This window comes from Myiozetetes cayanensis, unplaced genomic scaffold (assembly GCF_022539395.1).
Source record: "Myiozetetes cayanensis isolate MyiCay16 unplaced genomic scaffold, myiCay2020 scf15, whole genome shotgun sequence".
NCBI lineage: Eukaryota > Metazoa > Chordata > Aves > Passeriformes > Tyrannidae > Myiozetetes > Myiozetetes cayanensis.
Window position 1 is genome coordinate 4,465,374 of NW_026087159.1, and position 17,204 is coordinate 4,482,577.

General features: G+C 60.3%; 3 protein-coding genes across 8 annotated transcripts; 1 reads left to right on the forward strand and 2 right to left on the reverse strand.

Moving 5' to 3' along the window:
* Nucleotides 1–319: 319 nt before the first annotated feature.
* TRMT12 (tRNA methyltransferase 12 homolog) lies at nucleotides 320–3,678 on the reverse strand. Of its 2 annotated transcripts, XM_050310346.1 has the most exons (8): nucleotides 3,509–3,678; nucleotides 3,074–3,145; nucleotides 2,758–2,905; nucleotides 2,491–2,680; nucleotides 2,251–2,401; nucleotides 2,064–2,173; nucleotides 1,256–1,473; nucleotides 320–1,185 (listed from the first exon to the last, which is right to left on the reverse strand). In XM_050310346.1, the coding sequence occupies exons 2-8, from the start codon at nucleotides 3,142–3,144 to the stop codon at nucleotides 772–774; spliced, it is 1,302 nt and encodes a 433-aa protein (XP_050166303.1). In that variant the 5' UTR covers nucleotide 3,145; nucleotides 3,509–3,678; the 3' UTR covers nucleotides 320–771. The 2 variants fall into 2 exon arrangements, with proteins under 2 accessions (XP_050166303.1, XP_050166304.1); XM_050310347.1 differs by having other exon boundaries at nucleotides 1,256–1,413; nucleotides 3,074–3,678.
* Nucleotides 3,679–3,737: 59 nt separating this feature from the next.
* CSTF2 (cleavage stimulation factor subunit 2) lies at nucleotides 3,738–10,835 on the forward strand. 4 transcript variants are annotated; one of them, XM_050310348.1, is made up of 15 exons: nucleotides 3,738–3,830; nucleotides 3,951–4,029; nucleotides 4,853–5,022; nucleotides 5,458–5,594; nucleotides 5,677–5,796; nucleotides 5,897–6,052; nucleotides 6,176–6,299; nucleotides 6,594–6,656; nucleotides 7,831–7,890; nucleotides 8,479–8,620; nucleotides 8,986–9,137; nucleotides 9,435–9,712; nucleotides 10,113–10,238; nucleotides 10,381–10,506; nucleotides 10,633–10,835. In XM_050310348.1, the coding sequence occupies exons 1-14, from the start codon at nucleotides 3,773–3,775 to the stop codon at nucleotides 10,501–10,503; spliced, it is 1,788 nt and encodes a 595-aa protein (XP_050166305.1). In that variant the 5' UTR covers nucleotides 3,738–3,772; the 3' UTR covers nucleotides 10,504–10,506; nucleotides 10,633–10,835. The 4 variants fall into 4 exon arrangements, with proteins under 4 accessions (XP_050166305.1, XP_050166306.1, XP_050166307.1 ...); XM_050310349.1 differs by lacking the exon at nucleotides 7,831–7,890; XM_050310350.1 differs by lacking the exons at nucleotides 8,479–8,620; nucleotides 8,986–9,137.
* On the reverse strand, nucleotides 10,818–17,189 carry NOX1 (NADPH oxidase 1). 2 transcript variants are annotated; one of them, XM_050310354.1, is made up of 13 exons: nucleotides 17,060–17,189; nucleotides 15,030–15,125; nucleotides 14,506–14,616; nucleotides 14,335–14,419; nucleotides 14,116–14,258; nucleotides 13,857–14,038; nucleotides 13,539–13,677; nucleotides 13,347–13,439; nucleotides 12,954–13,180; nucleotides 12,711–12,873; nucleotides 12,438–12,584; nucleotides 12,101–12,225; nucleotides 10,818–11,940 (listed from the first exon to the last, which is right to left on the reverse strand). In XM_050310354.1, exons 1-13 carry the CDS (start codon nucleotides 17,066–17,068, stop codon nucleotides 11,814–11,816), a joined length of 1,647 nt encoding a protein of 548 aa, XP_050166311.1. In that variant the 5' UTR covers nucleotides 17,069–17,189; the 3' UTR covers nucleotides 10,818–11,813. The 2 variants fall into 2 exon arrangements, with proteins under 2 accessions (XP_050166311.1, XP_050166310.1); XM_050310353.1 differs by having other exon boundaries at nucleotides 16,083–17,084.
* Between the last annotated feature and the right edge of the window lie 15 nt (nucleotides 17,190–17,204).

The window sequence follows — 17,204 nt, forward strand, 5'->3', positions numbered from 1 at the left end:
TCTTCTCACACTTTCGGCCGCACCCCGGGGCTCCCTGTCACGGGATTGGAGAGCCAGAGGCTCCCAGCCCTACAGGAGATGAGACACTGACACGGAAAAAAACATGGGGATGCCAAAGGGCCAGTGGGATCTCCCTCATGGGGCAGAGGTTCTCTCCATCAGGAGTATACGTGATACTCAGAGGGCTTTGGGCTTGCAGGCAGAGGATGCCAGCAGAGGCTTTGCTCCCTGAGCCCCTCCACACACCTCCCTGGGACCCGGCCTTCCCAGGCCCCCACGCCTGCACCAGTGTTCACATTTTAACTGGACACCAACAAGAGAAATGAGAAACATCCTTATTTCTGTAAAAATATAAGAAACGAAGATAAACAGCCCTGTTTCCAGTACAATAAAAAGGCACGTTTGTACGTACAAGCACAAAGCCTGTCCCCGACCTGTTGAAATGAACCCAGCAGGAACCCGAGGTTTCTCAGCCCTGTGGTTCTCTCCTGTGTGGAAACAGGGCTGGAAGTGCCACATGTCCAAGATCTGGGCAGCTACTGGCAAAGGCAGGGCAGGACACAGGTAGTTCTCCGTCCCATCTCACTGCATCCTCGACCTGGATCCTGGAGGGATCTCCCAAGGGAGCACATCCCTGGGTGCTCTGGGCCCAGGGAGGCACTGCTGGGCAAGGGACATAAGGCACATCCAGGCTGGTGGCAGGACACTGCTCCCGGTGCTGTGATACCACAGTTCCATGGGAGCTGGAGCCCTGCCAGGGCCCACTCACAGCTACGTGGGCAGTGCTGGCCGGCACTCGAGGTCCAGCACGAGGTGATGCACGTGGGGTGCGTAGGACTTCACTGCCTCGATGTGCAGGACTCTGGTGTGCCATGGCTGCCCGTGCAGCTCCACCAGCAGTCTCTGGATCCGCACTGCTGTGGCTTCAGCCCACTTCTGCCACTCAGGTCTGATCCTGGCCCCCACTGTCTCCTTCCCAGTGTCCTCTATTGGGTGCTGTGCCTCTGGAGATCCCCACTCAGCTGGCAGGACCGGGGGCGGCGCAGGGGGGGTCTCTACGTTGTGGTGGATGTGGAGAACCCCACCCGTGTCCTGCTTGAGGACACGGCAGGCCACCGGCCAGCCTTCCTCCGAGCTGGGGATCAGCCCCAGGTTCACCCGGTCCGCCGTGTCCCGCAGCTCCAGCTGGAAGGAGAGGGGAGGTGAGGGCATGCCCTGTGCGGATGGGGGCCCGCGGCTGGGCGGCGGCACTCACCTGCCGGCTGTCCCCATGGTGGATGCGGCACCGATCCTGCACCCCGTTCAGTGCCAGGGCCCGGCGCAGCGCCTCCACAGCATGGACATTCCACTCGCAGGCATGGACAAAGGCAGCTCCCGCGTGAACCAGGAATGGCAGCGTGAAATAGCCGATGCCTGTGGGCAGGAGGTGGCAGTGGCTCAGGGCAAGGACCTGCTGGGGATCCATGCTCCTTCCTGGAGGCAGGGAGGGGTACACGCTGTCACTCCAGGTCTCCAAATCTGCTTTGCTCCAGGTTCGAATGAGCCCAAACACTGGGGAAATGGAAGTTCATCCTTCCCTCCTCTGCAAAAGCAAAATTTGTCTTGAAAAATGTTCAGAGGAGCTTATTTTACCTTCAGTCTCTGGACATCAGCTCAAAACCTGCCCTGCTTCCACTCTGTGCAGGAGTGCCCAGACTAACATTTAATTAATCAAGAGCAGTTTTGTGGGTGCCACATCCCTTCAGCGTGGCACAAATTGGAAGCACCAACTTCACTAAGCACAAAAGAGTGGCAAATCTTTTCCCTGGATCCAAATGATTCCCTCGAGCAGTGGTGATCTGCAGAGCCTGCATGCAAGGTCATCCTACATGTCCAAAGGCAGCAGGGACACAGGAGGGACAGAAGTGCCAGGATAGCTGAGGGCTCACAAACACGGTGGGCGCTCTAAGCCTAAGTATTTTTCACTCCAGGCTGAAAATGACATTTCACATCCATCTGGATGCCATCTGCATCACTGCTCTCTGCCTGCCCACCCTGCCAAACCCCTTCTCCATTCCCATTACCTGCATAGAGATCCACCAGGACCTCCCCGGAGCAGGGCAGCGAGGCCACCCGCAGCTTCTCTGTGATGTTTCCCGGTGAGAACATGCACTTGGTCACGTCGAAGGTGTACCTGGAAGACCCCGCCGCGATGGTGAAGGTGGCCCCCTCCCTATGCCGGCTGTGTCCCCCAGCACAGCTCCTGCCTACCTGATCCCATTGTCCACATGTTCCACCCAGCCATCCTGGCCTAGCAGCAGGGTCACACTGGGGGTCCGCATCCCGTCTGGCAACACCCGTCCACGCCTGGCTACCCGCCGGGCACCCAAAACCGAGGCCACCGTCTCCCAGAGCGCTGGACCTGGAACACACCCATCCCAGGAGATTTGGGAAAGGCCAGCACAGGTTCTGTGGGCAGGATCAGGGCAGGCAGACCCTGCTCCCCCTTACCCAGGCTCTCCCACAGCGCAGCCTTGAAGCTGTCCTCGCTCAGCAGCACCAGGTCCCCGTGCCGCTGCCAGGCGTGGGGCACATCCCGCTCCAGCTCCTCCGACCAGCTCCCGCCCAGCAGCCGCCGCAGCTCATCCCGCAGCTTCTGGGCAGGCGCCCGCCGCCGGGATGCCCTGGAGGGGACAGGGTCCTGCTGCGGGGATGTGGCACGTGGAGCTGAGACCTCACCGCTCCATGCAGGGCTCGGGGCAAGGGGGCTCTCCTGACCTGGATCCAGACTAGCTCATGGGGCATCTCCAGGGGCAGGCACAGCTGGGGCAGCTTCTCCTCCAGCACAGGCAGGGCTACGCGGCCCCCTGGCAGCTGCTGCAGCTGGTAGCGCCCGTCCAGCAGCTGCTCCTCTTCCAAACGCTCCCTGCAAGGCCAAGGCCTGGTCAGGCCCTTCCCAGCCCCGCAGACCCTCCTGGTGCGGGACTGGCTCTGTGACCCTCCTCCCAGCCAGCCCCACCGTCACCTGCTGGAGCAGCACAGGGCTCCCATTATCCCCGTGCTCCAATTCCTCCCTCGTTCCCATTCCCCTCACCTGAGGCGCTGGGCGAGCCGCCGCTCCGTGGCCAGTGCAGGGATGGGGATGGGGCTGTCCTTGGCTTCCATCCTGCCAAGCCCCGGGATGGAGGGACTTCACCAGGTGCCAGGGACGTCGGAGCCCTGGCTGCTGCCCGAGCCAGGGGCTGGGGGCACTGGGGACAGGGGGACCGGGTGGTGGGGTGCCCTGGGGGTGGTGTCCCAGGGAATGGGGTGCTCTGGGGTCGGGCAATAGGGATGGGATGGGATGGGATGGGATGGGATGGGATGGGATGGGATGGCGTGCCTGGTAATGGGGCACCCCAGGGGATGAGGTGTCTGGGGGTAAAGTACTCCAGAGGGGGGGTACACTAGGGGTGAGGTGACCCAGGGGATTAGGATGGGGCACCCTGGGATGGGGGCTCTCGGGGATGGGGTGCCCGGTGGGGGATACCCGGGGGGCTGTGCCTCAGGGCCGGTTCCCGGAACTGCACCCTCGAGGCCGCGGGGATGCTCCAGGAGCCGGCACCTCCTGACCGGCTGTGCCAGGAGGGCTCCCCGAGGCCACAGTCGGGGTCCCGCTCCCGGCCCGGGGCTCGCGGTCCTACCGGGCGTTTCCAGCCGGAGCACTTTCGGTGAGCGCCACCGCCATGCGTGCTGCGGGCGGGGCGGGGGCGGGGGCGGAAGCGGGGCCGGTGCGTGCGCGGCCCGGGGAGCCATGGCGGGCCTGTCGGTGCGGGACCCGGCCGTGGATCGCTCCCTGCGCTCCGTGTTCGGTGAGAGGGGCCGAGGGACGGCGCGGGGGCGGGGACGGGGCAGGCGGGCACCCCTCGGGGTGCCCCTCGCCGTTGGGTCGGTCCCGGCGCGCTGACCGGCGTCTCCGCCTCTCTCCGCAGTGGGGAACATCCCGTACGAGGCCACCGAGGAGCAGCTGAAGGACATTTTCTCGGAGGTCGGGCCCGTGGTCAGCTTTAGGTGAGAGCGGCCGCCGGCCTCCCCTGTGTCCCCCAGCTCGGCCCCGGACCGGGCTCTGAGAGCCGCGGAGTCGGGAATCCTTAACGATGGAAAAGCCCTCTGAGGCCATCGAGTCCACCGTTCCCCCAGCACTGTTGCCGCTAAACCACGTCCCCAAGTGCCACATCTACACGCCTTCTGAGCATCCCCAGGGATGGTGAATCCACCGCTTCCCTGGGCAGCCTGTGCCAGATCTTGACAACAAGTGAAGAGGTTTTCCCGTATATTCCAGTCTAAACCTGCCCTGGCACGCCTTGAGCAGAGCAGTGCAGCATCTGGGGGTGTTGTGAGGCTGTGCCGGGTGTGCTCAGGGACTGGGGGGCTGTGCCTTGGTCACCTGGAGATGGAGCACAACAAAGGGACACCCTCCTGTGGCAGAGGAGTGCTCAGGCCCTACGCAGGCTCTGTGCTCCTCACTCCCATCCCAGTGCCTCCCAGGGGTGTTTTCCAGGTCCTGAAGAGCTCTCATTTAAGGGCTTGTGAGCTCCAGGAGCAGCCAGTCCCATCCTGTGCCCCTGTGAGCTGCCTGGTGGGGTCAGAGAAAGCACAGAGTTGCTGCACAAAGTTCCCAGAGCTTTGGGAACACCCCTCCTAGGAGCCAGGAAACCCTTTGTCTCTGGCTTAGGGATGACTTAACCAGCCTAAGCCCGATGTCGGTGCTGTCACTGCTCCCAGCACACCCATGGGGTGTATCCCAGCAGCTCCTCCCTTGCTTTGGGAGCCATGGGCACTGCTGGGTGCCCACCCTACCCTCAGCAGCGGTGTCCCTCCCCTCCCTGCACAGGCTGGTGTATGACAGGGAGACGGGGAAGCCCAAGGGATATGGCTTCTGTGAGTACCAGGACCAGGAGACGGCGCTGAGCGCCATGAGGAACCTGAACGGGCGTGAGTTCAGCGGGAGGGCCCTGCGTGTCGACAACGCCGCCAGCGAGAAGAACAAGGAGGAGCTCAAGAGTGAGTCTGAACTCTGGGGTGGGCAGTGCTGTCAGAGCTGACTTGTTCTAAGGGGTGTTGTGACTGGCTCCCCAGAGGGGTGCGTGGGCTCAGCACTGTGTTTTTCCTCCCAGGTGATCATAGGATCTTTTAGGTTGGAAAAGATCTCTTAAGATCAAGTCCAAACTTTGACCAAACACTACCTTGTCAACTAAACCACGGCACTAAGTGCCACATCCAGTCTTTTCCTAAATGCCTCCAGGGATGGTGACTCCACCACCTCCCTGGGCAGCCCATTCCAATGCCTGGCCACCCTTTCTGTTAAGAAATTCCTCCTGATGTCTCCCTGTTTTTACTGCCTCCTTTTCCCCATAGTGGGGTGGTGCTCCCCTCCTCATGACACCATTACCCGCAGTCAGTTCATGCTGCCATACAAGGTCACCAACTGTGTTTCAGGCTTGGGCACAGGTGCCCCCATCATAGAGTCACCCTATGGGGATCCTGTGAACCCTGAGGATGCTCCCGAGTCCATCAGCCGGGCAGTGGCCAGCCTGCCCCCCGAGCAGATGTTCGAGCTCATGAAGCAGATGAAGGTGAGTGCGGGAGGGCACAGCTCCCACCACCACTGCACCCGTCACACCTTGTCAGAGCACTGATCTGTGCGTGTCTTCTCAGCTGTGTGTCCAGAACAGCCCTCAGGAAGCCAGGAACATGCTGCTGCAGAATCCCCAGCTAGCTTATGCCCTGCTGCAGGCCCAGGTGGTCATGAGGATTGTCGACCCCGAGATTGCGCTGGTTCGTCCCTTGCTGCTCATCTGGGGTTGGGAGCGTGTTGGTGGCAGCCTGTGTGGAGTGGGAGTGAGAAAGAACTCCTTTCTCTTTCTTCTTCCCCTAGAAAATCCTGCATCGCCAGACCAGTGTTCCTCCTCTGATCCCAGGCAACCAGCAGCCAGTGCCAGGGCCAGGACCTGGGCCAGGACCAGGGCCTGGGCCAGGGCCCAACGCGCAGCTGAACCCGCAGAACACCCCCTCGTCACAGCCACAGCCCATAGTAAGAGCCTGCACAACACATGAGCTGTGCAGGGAAGATGGGCAATGCCAGCTCCAGCTCTTCCAGCCGGGGGGCACACCTGGGTGACCAGACGTCCCTGAACTCCGGTGTCTCTCCTGGCAGGGTGGGATGCACGTGAATGGCGCTCCTCCTCTGATGCAGCCGCCCATGCAGGGGGGAGTGCCAGCCCCAGGGCAGATGGCAGCCCCTGTGCAGGGCCCAGGACCTGGCCCCATGGCTCCAGGAGGTGAGTTTGGGCTGAGCCACCCCACCCATGGGCATGCAGGTCCTGCAGACATCTCCCTCTGCCTTCCCCTTGACCGAAGGGCTTGGCTTGATGAGAGCATATGTGGTCCCATACTGCATGTTGTGGTTGTGGCTGTTGCCAGGTGTGGGCTGGAGTGTTGGATTATCTCTGAGGGGGACCAGCACCAAAGAAATAAACCCCAGGAGCTGGGAGGGGGAAGATATGTGGGGCCAAATGAATGGGTTAGTGGTGCAGGGATGGCTGAGGAGAGGTCTGATCTCTGTCCCCTCCCAGGTGGTCTGCAGCCACAGGTTGGGATGCCGGGTGCAGGTCCTGTCCCCTTGGAGCGTGGACAAGGTAAAACTGATGTGTTTGATGCTGTGCATGGGTCGAGCCTCCCTCCAACAGGGCCCAGGCTGTGCTGAGCAGTGCAGCATCCAGAGCCCCTTCCAGCCACCTGCAGCCTGGCTGTGCCTGCCCCGGGGGCAGCTCCACAGCGCTGGGCTGTGGTAGCACAAGGCTTAGGCACAAGGCTGTGGTAGCAGCTCTCTGGCTCCCAGGACTCAGCCCACTCACCGGTTTGCTCCCAGCCCATTCTGTGCTGTGCTGTGCAGTGCAGTCGTGCCCTGGAAGCCAGGGAGAGCTGCCAAGCCCCGCCGAGCGGGATGTGCCTGTGTTTTCCACCTCTGCGAGTCCGTGTGTGTCCCTGTGCTTGTGCGGGCAGGCGGAGCTTGCTCTTCTCTGGTCCCTGTCCTGCTCCTTTGCTGCCTGGGTGCTGGGAAGCAGCTGGTGCGGCCACTGCGTCCTCCCCCCACCGTGCCCAGCAGAGGGAGCTGGGCCTCCGCTTTGGCTTGAGGCTTGGCTGGGAGTTTCCCGGGGAGTGACGGCTCGGCTTTCCCTCCGCAGGCACGGTCTGTACGGCCCAGCCCCATAGCCAGATTCCTTGTGGTCCACGTGTTGCCATGTGCCAGGGCTAGCGAGACCCACGCGTTCTTGTTCTCCCAGTAACAAAGCATGCAGGCACCTGACACCCTGACTTGTATCCTAGGCCTTGTTTCAGGGACATGGTAAACCTGGTCTGAGATACTTTGGCCTTAGGGGTAGTTGGCTCTCATTTTCTTTGGAGTGGGCAGTGTCTTCCTGAGAACAACCTGGTAGTTCTTGGAACCTGAAAGGTTTTGGAGAGCAGAAACTGTGGGCAGGGTTAGAAGCAGGAGCTGGCTGGTCGTGTGTTGTGGGGCTAACATGGCCCCACAGAATGCCATGTCTTTTGGCAGGTTGTCTTCCTTCCCTGCCTCTCTCCCTGAGCAAGGGAAGGACCGTGCCACACTGTTTGTGCTGCCTGTGGTGACAGAGGTGGTGTTAATAGAAGAGGTTGATAAAGCCCGATCTGCAGCATCTTCTCTGTAGGTTTTCCTGGGGAATTTAGGAAGTGTGATCCTGCAGACAGCACTGTCCCCAAGGCTGGGTGCATGTGTGCACACACTATTTACGTGTCTGCTCTTTCCCTCTTTTCCTGCTGCTTGCCCAGGGAACCTGCAGCTCTCGCCCGTGGGACCTGCCAGGCCTGCGTCTATCGAACGCGTCCAAGGTATCCCAGCACCCGCCAGCTCCCTCCTCCCACGGAGCTCATTGTGGAGTGTGCAGAGAGCAGCTTTCACCCCACTGTGCTCAGGCCTGGGGACTGGCATATCACTCCCTGTAGCCTGGCAGGATTAAGAGGAGGAGGAGGCAGGATTTCCTTTAGGGCCGCAGGAGAGAACAGTCTAGAGCCAGGCATGGAGCCTCCAGTGGAAAAGGAGAGCCTGTCTGGAGAGGGCTTTTGCCTAGGGTCCAGCCTCCTTTGACACTGCGCTTCCAGGAGTCTTCCAGGTCTTGCTTTACTCGTGGCCCCACGTCAGCAGGGTGTTAATGTCCACGCTTGTAGGGATTGCCATGGGGGCACCCACGCTTGGTTTCACCCTGGGTGCCATAAGGAGCCTGAGGTAGATGCAAGGAGGAAAAGGAGAGGAATAAAATCAGCAACCAGGAAAGGGACTTCGGTGTGCTCCAGCCTTGGGTGTGGGGCTGCCTCCCTAGCAGTGCAGCTGACCCACACCCGGCCCGAGAGCGCCGGGTCAGTCATGGCACGGCACTGGTCATGCAGATCCTCACGAGCTCTTGTGTGTCTCCCTGGCAGTGCCCATGCCAGACCCGAGGGCCCCTATGCAGCGTGGACCTCTACCTGCTAGTGGCCCGCCACCCCGAGGCCTTTTGGGAGATGCCCCGAATGACCCTCGCGGAGGGACCCTGCTCTCAGTCACTGGAGAAGTGGAGCCCAGGTGAGGGGAGAGGGAAGGAGAGGAGCCCTTGGCACTGTCCCCTGCCCAAGGGTGACCTCTCACTGAGGACAGGGATGGCACCAGCCTTCCGGGAGTCACTGCTGCCTGGTCGGAGGCCTGTGTGCTGCCGACCATGGGGGCCAGCCCGTTTCCCCGGGGACGGGACATCCCCGGGGCGATGGCAGCTGCCCTGTGGCGTGGGGCCACCAGCACCTATCCCTGTGCCAGCCTCACCCTCCTCCCCTGCGGCCGGCTTCGGGGGCAATCCCAGCGCTCTGCCCAGACCGTGCCAAGCCAGCGTCTGATTCACACTCTCTCGCTTTCTCTCCTCCTCCTGCTTTGCTCTCCTCGTCTCTCTGCATCAGAGGTTACCTTGGGCCGCCCCACCAGGGAGCCCCTATGCACCATATGCCTGGTCATGACAGCCGTGGCCCCCCCCATGAGATGAGGGGGGGACCCATGGGAGAACCCCGACCACTGATGGGAGAGCCGCGGGGGCCCTTGATGGACGCTCGAGGTGAGAGAGGGGGCATGAAATACTGGGTGGCTTAGAGCATGCAGGCAAGAAGTCAGAGTAGAGCCAGCTGCCCTGACCTCAGGTGTAGGAAGGGGGTTTGGGCAGTGAAATGACTGACTCCAGGCAAGGAGGGACTGTCCCAGGGTGCAAGGGACTTTCTCCAGGCATGTCCCCTCTGCCCTCAGCCCTGCACCTTTTGGGTGCTTGCTAGCCCCCAGACAAAGGAGGCACAGGTTCTCTCCCACACTCCCTGCAGCGCTGCTCCCTTCAGCAGCTTACCTTGTCTTTCCTCCGCAGTTGGAAGAGATCCCCGAGGGCTGGAGCCACGAGGATTGGAGCCGCGTGGGCTGGAGCCCCGGGTGCTGGAGGCGCGAGCACTGGAGGCGCGAGGCCTGGAGCCGCGGGTCCTGGAGCCACGAGTGCTGGAAGCCAGGGCCATGGAGGCCAGGGTCCTGGAGCCCCGGGGCCTGGAGCCTCGAGGGCCTGGTCCCAACCCACGTGGCCCCATGCCTGGTGGGATACAGGGTCCTGGGCCACTTAACATGGGAGCCAGTGGCCCGCAGGGGCCCCGCCAGGTACACACGTCTCTGCTCAGCTGGTTGGGCACTGACGGCATCCTGTAGATTGGGGCTGGGTGGAGGGTGTCACATGGAGCAATACCTCTGAGAAGGATAAGGCCTGGGACACTCGCTCTGAGGGATCAAGGCATCTGTCCTATCTCCCCAGGCACTTCCCGTCTGCTGGGGACAGGACAAGGCTCAGGCCTCTCTCCACCTCTTCCTGGTGTGGAGGAAGGAGTTTAGGAGTTGGAGGGAGAGGAGAGCACATAAAACATGTGGCAGCCTGTCTCTCATCATGCTCAGGCATCCTCAGACTGTCCATGGGCATCTGTCAGATCATCTATATTACCTTCCTGGATTTGTATGGCTGAGTCCAGAGACCTCTCAGTCCTCACCTCCTCTCTCATTCCCACAGGTTCCAAACATGGCAGGGGCAGGCTTGCAGGGAGGAGGCATTCCTGGGGCAGGAGTCCAAGGAGCTGGTCAACCTGGAGGCTTTAGCCCTGGACAGAGCCAGGTCACCCCCCAGGATCATGAGAAGGTGAGAGAAGAAAAGGGAAAGGATGAGATATCAGGAGCAGAACTTCCTATGTGCCTTTGTGTGGTGGGGACAGCCCCTCCCTGGCTCTGGTAACCCATGGACTCTCTGGCGGGGCATGTCTCTGACCCCCTTCTCCCCACAGGCAGCGCTGATCATGCAGGTCCTGCAGCTGACAGCAGACCAGATTGCCATGCTGCCCCCAGAGCAGCGGCAGAGCATCCTTATTCTGAAGGAGCAGATCCAGAAGTCCACAGGGGCACCCTGACAGGTAATATCCTTAACCTGGCCCTCAGCCTGTGCCTGTTCTGCTCCAGTAAATCAGAGCTGCCCAGGATGGGGCTCTGTCCTGCTTCTCTCCATGCCGAGCTCAGTCTCCTTCCATTCCTTCTGACAGGCTTGAGGTGGATTGAGGTGATGCTCCATGGCAGCTGCTTCCTCTTGGTACCCAAGCTGATGCTGCGTTTTGGGAGAGGTTGTGTCCCCCTCAACGTTTTTCCCTCCAATTAATACTTTTTTTTTTTCTTTTTTTTCTGTGTGTATATTTTATGATGTTTGAAATAAAGTGGGAGGAGGATTTGAATAAAACCACGTCTCTGACTGCCTTGTTTGGTTTCTCATGGAGGCCAGAGTGGGACTCTTGGGTTCTGGGAGTAGTCTGGCCTGGCTCCAATCTTGTCCAAACCACTTGCCATCCTCCCTTCTCCACAGCACCAGGGCAAGAACTAATCATGGAATTTCTTGTTCCATGCTCTTCGCAGGGGTGTAGGGGAAGGGCAGGACAGAGAGCTTGGCTTTCTGTCCCTGATGGCGGAGCAGGAAGGGCTCCATATCGGATTGCAGTATCACTTACTATGCCAGCCTGCTCGGGGAGAGGTGTTTTCCCTCTTTCTTGCATATGCTAGAGCAAGGTATATGTGAGCTTTGCGTCTGCTCCTGGCCTGTGTGCTGGGGTGCCTGGCTCTGGGTGCAGGCTGGCTCAGGGGGGTGCCAGGGTGGCAGCAAGCCCCTGTACAGGGATGTCTGACCCTGCACCCCAGAGGGTTTGCTATCAACCAGTTGTTTTATTGCAGGCCTACAAGAGGGCAGAGCATGGGCTGCTTCATACCTGCATGGCTGATTCACCACGGAGACTCATTGCAAAGAAAAGCAAGTTTAATTTACTCTTTTACACAAAGGACTGTTTAAACCTGGAGGAGTATGTTTGGTCCTCGATACCTGCTTGGCATGCCTGTGTCCCATGTCCCGTCCGTGTCCTGTGGTTCTTCCCAGCCCACTGGGCATTCCCACTGCTTCCTGCTGCTCTGGCAGCATCATTGCAGCACGTGTCTCTGGTCTCTCAGTGAGGGGGCCGTGCAGAGATTCAGGCCCACTGGCTCCATGAGGATCCCTTGTACACCAGGACAGGCAGGCAGCAGTCTTTGAACCTGGAATTTCTCATGGAGAAAGGAATACCTTGTTGTGCCTTGCCTGGTTTCAGTGCATGCACAGATGCTTATCCCTGGCCTTGCTCCAGCACAGGAGGTGAGGTGAGACGGGCAAGGTCCCTTCCCACTGGGGTTCCAGCCTCACTGCTACTTAGAAGTTCTCTTTGTTGAAGTAGAATTTGACCTTCCTGGGGTCCAGACTGGAGTGCTGGTGACAAGACTTCTGCAGGCTCTTTGCCAGGGCCCCCGGCCCACAGAGGAACACACCGACCACCGACCTGCAAACAGCATGGGGATGTCAGCACCAGGTGGGCAACTCAGGGTAAAGTGATTTCAAAGCTTTTTAGGCTCTTTGCTGGGTATAGCACACTTCTCCCAAAGCCACTGCCCAGTCCAGTGCTGAGTGCCAGCATTCTGAATTCCCTGCCCACCTCTCACCTTGGGTGGGCTGCAGCCACTGCCGCAAACTCCGTGTTCCACATGGGCCGCCCAAAGATGGTTTTCTGCCTGAGGCCCGTCACCGTGTCCGTGGCGGTGTCAAAGTGAAGTGCCACGTTGTTGGCCTGGGCAGAACAGGGATGGTGAGAATCCCAGACACCACCCCTGAGCCCACCTCCAGTCCCTCACCATGGAGGAGTACCCACTGCTGCTCCCACCAAACACCATGCCCAGACTTTGTGCCTGAAAGCTGTTGTCATGCTTGCCCTGCCCCTCCTGCCTGACTTGGCCACTTGGTGTCCCCTCTTGCAGCCACAACAGCCTGTGGTCAACTCACAATGCTTGTGTCCCATCCAGTGAGGAAGAGGCGGTAGGTGAGGAAGTCTGCCTTGCCCGACTCGGCCATCTTCTGCTCCAGCGAGGCAAGCAGGTCATTGAACCAGGCAAAAGCTCCTGTGTCCCGGCAGAGCCAGTAGAAGTAGATCTGGGATGTAGGGGGAGAGAGGTTGCTCAAGGTGGAGCAGAGACAGAGGGGTGGAAGAATGCAATGCCAAGGACTGGGAAGCCCATCGTGGAAAATCCACAGTTGGTCCCATGGGACACCCTGTACCTTCTTGGTCTTGAGGGTCTGGTCGCCCTGCTGGAACTTGTACCAGATGGACTTCAGGATGGAGGCGAAGGGGGTGACGCCGATGCCTGCTCCCACCAGCATGGCCACCTCGTACTGGAACACGTCTTCACTGGCGGTGCCAAATGGCCCATCCACCTCGATCCTGGCCAAGGGAGGGCCTGGGTGAGAGGTGTGGCCTCCCCAAATCCCTATGATGGCCAGCTGGGGCACTCTCCAGCCTACCTGGGCGTCTCTGACTGGAAGGTGTCGATGAGACGCTCTGTCCAGTCGCCAGCCATCCGGATGTGGATGGAGAAGAAGTCCTCCTCGGGTGCAGAGGTGAGGGTGAAGGGGTGCCACTCCAGTGGGGAGATGGCGGGGCAGTTGACGAAGATATACTGCCCCACCTCCATGCGGAAGCCCTTCTTCTGCATTTGCAGCTCCAGCACACGGGCAGGGTGCATGACCACCTGGGGGCACAGACAGGGCTCAGCACCCAGCCTGGCTCCTGTCCCTGGAAAGGGGCTGTGGCCACCAGCCCTACCCACCTCCCCACAGCCACCAGAGCGAGGAGCTGCGGCACCAGTGACTCCAAGGGAAGGAGCTGGGGTAGGAACAGGCTCCTGCACCACCCACCTTGGTGACAACCACCTTCTGCTGCGCACGCCAGACCCGGAGGATCCGCTCAAAGACGTAGAGGATGATGGGGGCCAGAACCCACTTCCAGGACTGTGGGGATGGAGGAAGGCAAAGGGTTAGGGAGGACCAGGGCTGGAGCCTCCCGTGGGAAGGGCTTCTCCCCTCACACCCATTCCAATGCTGCCCTACCTCAGCAGGGATGCTCCCGAATTCTGGATCTTTGCAGCAGTTGTGGGTGCAGTTCTGGTCCCTCTGCGTGAGGTACTGGGCACAGCGATGGGGGTGCACCTCTGCCATGCTCTGCTCTGTCTGCCCACGCACCAGCCCACTGCAGGGAGGTGAGAGGTGAACCTGAGGGCCAGCTCCTGCCTCCCAGCCAGGGCTGAGCTGCGCTGCAGAAGGCCAGCCGGGCTAGCCCGCCATGGAAATGGCAGTCCACAACCCCACAGGGGCTTTGCAGCCGCTGCCCCTCACTATCCTGCCTGAGGGAGTGGTGAGGAGCCTTACGCGATGCCGTGGATGACAAGGCCAGCAAAGTAGACGAGGAAGAGGTGGTGTGTGTACCAGAAGACCTCAAAGTAGTTCCTGCGGATGAACTCGGTGGAGGACGTGACCATGAGGATGAGTGCCAAAGTGATGATGACCCCTGTCAGCCCCGGGATGGTCGTGAAAGCCATGTACTCGACCGTCTGCAGGGGCGGCAGGACGGGTTAGGGGGGCAGGGGACAGGTGGTGGCAGGGGGCTGGATGCCAAGGCTGTGCTCACCGTCTTGTTAGAGTGGATGGGGTTCAGCCACTTGTTGTCCTCCAGGTGCATCTTAGAGAGGACAGCGGGGAGGCTGCCGTCGGTGGCTTGTTGGCTCTGGTTGTAGCGCTCCAGGTTGAAGAGGTGGGCAATGGTGTGCACGGCTGGAGAGGGGACAGACAGTCACCCACATGGCCGTCCGCCTGTCCCCACTGTACCCCAGCCCAGTGCAGGTGGTACCTGTGAGCAGGGCCAGCGCATAGGCCACCAGCTTGTGGAAGGTCAGGTTGTGGTCCAGCTGCTTCCGCAGTGTCCGCCTGCAGCACTGCAGGGAGAGACAGTGGCGTCAGGACAGGCACAGGGACAGGGACGGGGACGGCCACACTGGCCATGCCACTGCAGGGTACTCACCGAGCAGGTTCCACGGAGGAAGGAGAGGAGGTTGCGGCAGACAGGCAGCAGGATCAGCATGCTGTTGAAGTTGAGGCATTTGGCTGATGCTCGAGCCCATGCCAAGGCAGACTGGGGAGAAGAGAGGGGTGAGCACCACCCTTGGTGCTGTAACTGGGACTGGCTCAGGATGGGGCCAAGTGATGCTGAGCTGGGACTGAGTGATGCTGACCTGGGGACTGGGAGGAAGCAATGCTGGACTGGGATGGGGACTGGGAAGGGAGAGGCTGAGCCAGGAGCGGAGAACTGGGAGGGGATGGTGCTGGACTGGGCTGGGATGTTGCTGGGCTTGGGACCAGACAGGGATCAAGACAGGGACCAACAAGGAGCAATGCTGGACTGGGGATTGGGATAGAATGGTGGTGGGCTGGAAGAGGATAGAACAAGGAAGGGGTATGGGATGTTGCAGCCCCCGCCCCACTGCAGGAGGGCTCCAAGAGGCATGTGTGCCTGGGCAGGCAGGGTGCTGTGGGAGAGCACCTTACCCCGAGGATGGCCCTGGTGTAGAAATATCGATCGTCTTGGTCAAAGAACAGAAAGTAGTACGTGAAGAGGAAGATGTTGATGCCCAGCCAGGCTGCCTGTGGGGACAAGTCACAGCCTCATGAAGGACCCTGGCCAGGGAGCCCCTCACTCTGCAGCATGCAGGTGCAGGCACAGCCAGAGGGTGTCAGGACAGCACATCCCCTCCTCTTTCCTTATTAGCTGCAGCATCATGCACAGGTCTGGGACAGAGGGCCAAAGGTGGGGAGAGGTGTGGAAGTCCTGTGAAATCACTGTATTGTCACCCACAGCCCTCTGCATCACTCATGCATGAGGAAGGAGGAAAGGCAGGAGCAGGCAACACCCGTGTAACGGGAAGGCAGGTCTAGAGGTTGGTTCACCCAGCCCCACCATACCCTGCCTAACCCCACTGCACCCTACACTGGCCCCTCTCACAGCCATTGACTTTTTGCAGAGCTCCCCCAAGAAACACTCTGCCTTCTATTTGTTTTTTGGTTTGTTTGGGGTTTTTTTTAGGTAACTTAAAATAGTCCAACTTCCTGTAAACTCCCATTTCCCCATGTATTCATAGCTCCCCATGCAGTGCCAACCAGTCGATGGGTGCTGGCCAGGCATGCCCTGTTACACTAGTGATGCCACAGCACAGCACTGGCAGACGGTCCCTATGGACCATCTCTGTCTCCTCACCCTGGCATGGGCTCTCACAGGATCCTCCTGCTCTCATGAGGGGAGAAGAGCCATGTGGGAGGCTCCCAGACAAAGTGGGCAAACCAGCAGCATTTTTAAGTTTTCCAGGACCTCCCTTTCCTCTAAGTTGCATTTCCCTTAAGAGTTCAGTTTTCCAGACCCCCTCCTTCCCCTGGCTGCCGGGGTACACAGATTGGCTGAGCAGACGGGATGCTTCTCTCTTCCCACAGCCCAGCCCCGGGACAGCCCATCAGCCCCCATCTCTCCCGCGAGCCCCCCAGGGCCCATAGCCCCCCCAGCCCCCTGCATCGCCCTACCCCTGTGAGCCCCCCAGCCCACACACTCACTAGGACGGCGGCCGAGAACCAGTGGTTGACCAGCCAGTTGCCCATGGCGTGATGTCCCTGCTCCTGCCGCTGCCTGCCCGCGCCTGCCGCTGCCTGCCCGATGTTTTATGGAGGGGGCAGGCGGTGCGGCAATCCCAGCTGCGGGAACTGCACCGCGGGGACTTTCCCCTGAGAAGCCTTTGAGGAAATGCAGGTAGTTTCAAAGGCCACCTTTTCCAGGAAGGCAGGGCTGACCTCATTGGCCAACCCCCAAACCAGCCCCCTGTGCCGGCTGGGGATGGCCCCCAGCTGAAGGTCCCCTCGGCACACACGGCTGGGTGCGGGAAGGCATCAGGCTGCTGCTCTTGGGGTTTTGCCATCTCTGAGGACCAAAATGGGCTTCTTTTAAGGTAGGAATTTCCTGGTGGGAAGAAGTTGCGGAGGATCCATCCTGTGACCAGCTCAACAGATGTGCTGTTTCCTGACCTCCCTCACCAGTCTCCACTGCCCGTGTTTTACAGGAAAAATGCTAAAGGAGGAGAAGCATGCAGGGGACACTGCACCGGTGCCAGAATCTGGCCCAGGGATCCATTACAGGGCAGGTGAGTTAAAACGGAGCACCAGCAGTGCTGCATCTCTGTGAGCACCAGGGGGGATTGTTCTGCTACCCAAACTGAGCTGACTGCATAAATGGGTACTGGGGGAGTGGGGTCACACTCCTGGTTTGGGGCCAGGATGCCTGGGTCCCATCAGCATCCCTGCTGTTGTGCCAGCCATCTTTCCCCTCCTGCCTGCCCTCCACTGGAGGCCTCAAGCTCTGCAGTGACCAGCACTCCAGTTAGGAACAGCAGCCAGTGCCAGGGCCCTGAGCTTGGAGGAACAGGTTGGACAGGATTGCTCTTTGCTGGCATTCTGGTTTCTCCTGGCCCACAGCCATGGCCACGCTGACGGAAGCAGGATGAGGCCAGCCCTCATCTGACCATGCTCCTGAATCTTACCAGCTCCATTGGGGGGTTTTCCCCCCCATCCCCATATCCCTCTGGGGCAGCCCCGTTTCAGTGCCCATGAACATGAGGGTTATGTGGACAGCAGGTGTGTGCACCTGTGCCAGCCCTGGCGGGACAGTCCCCACCCTCTGCATGA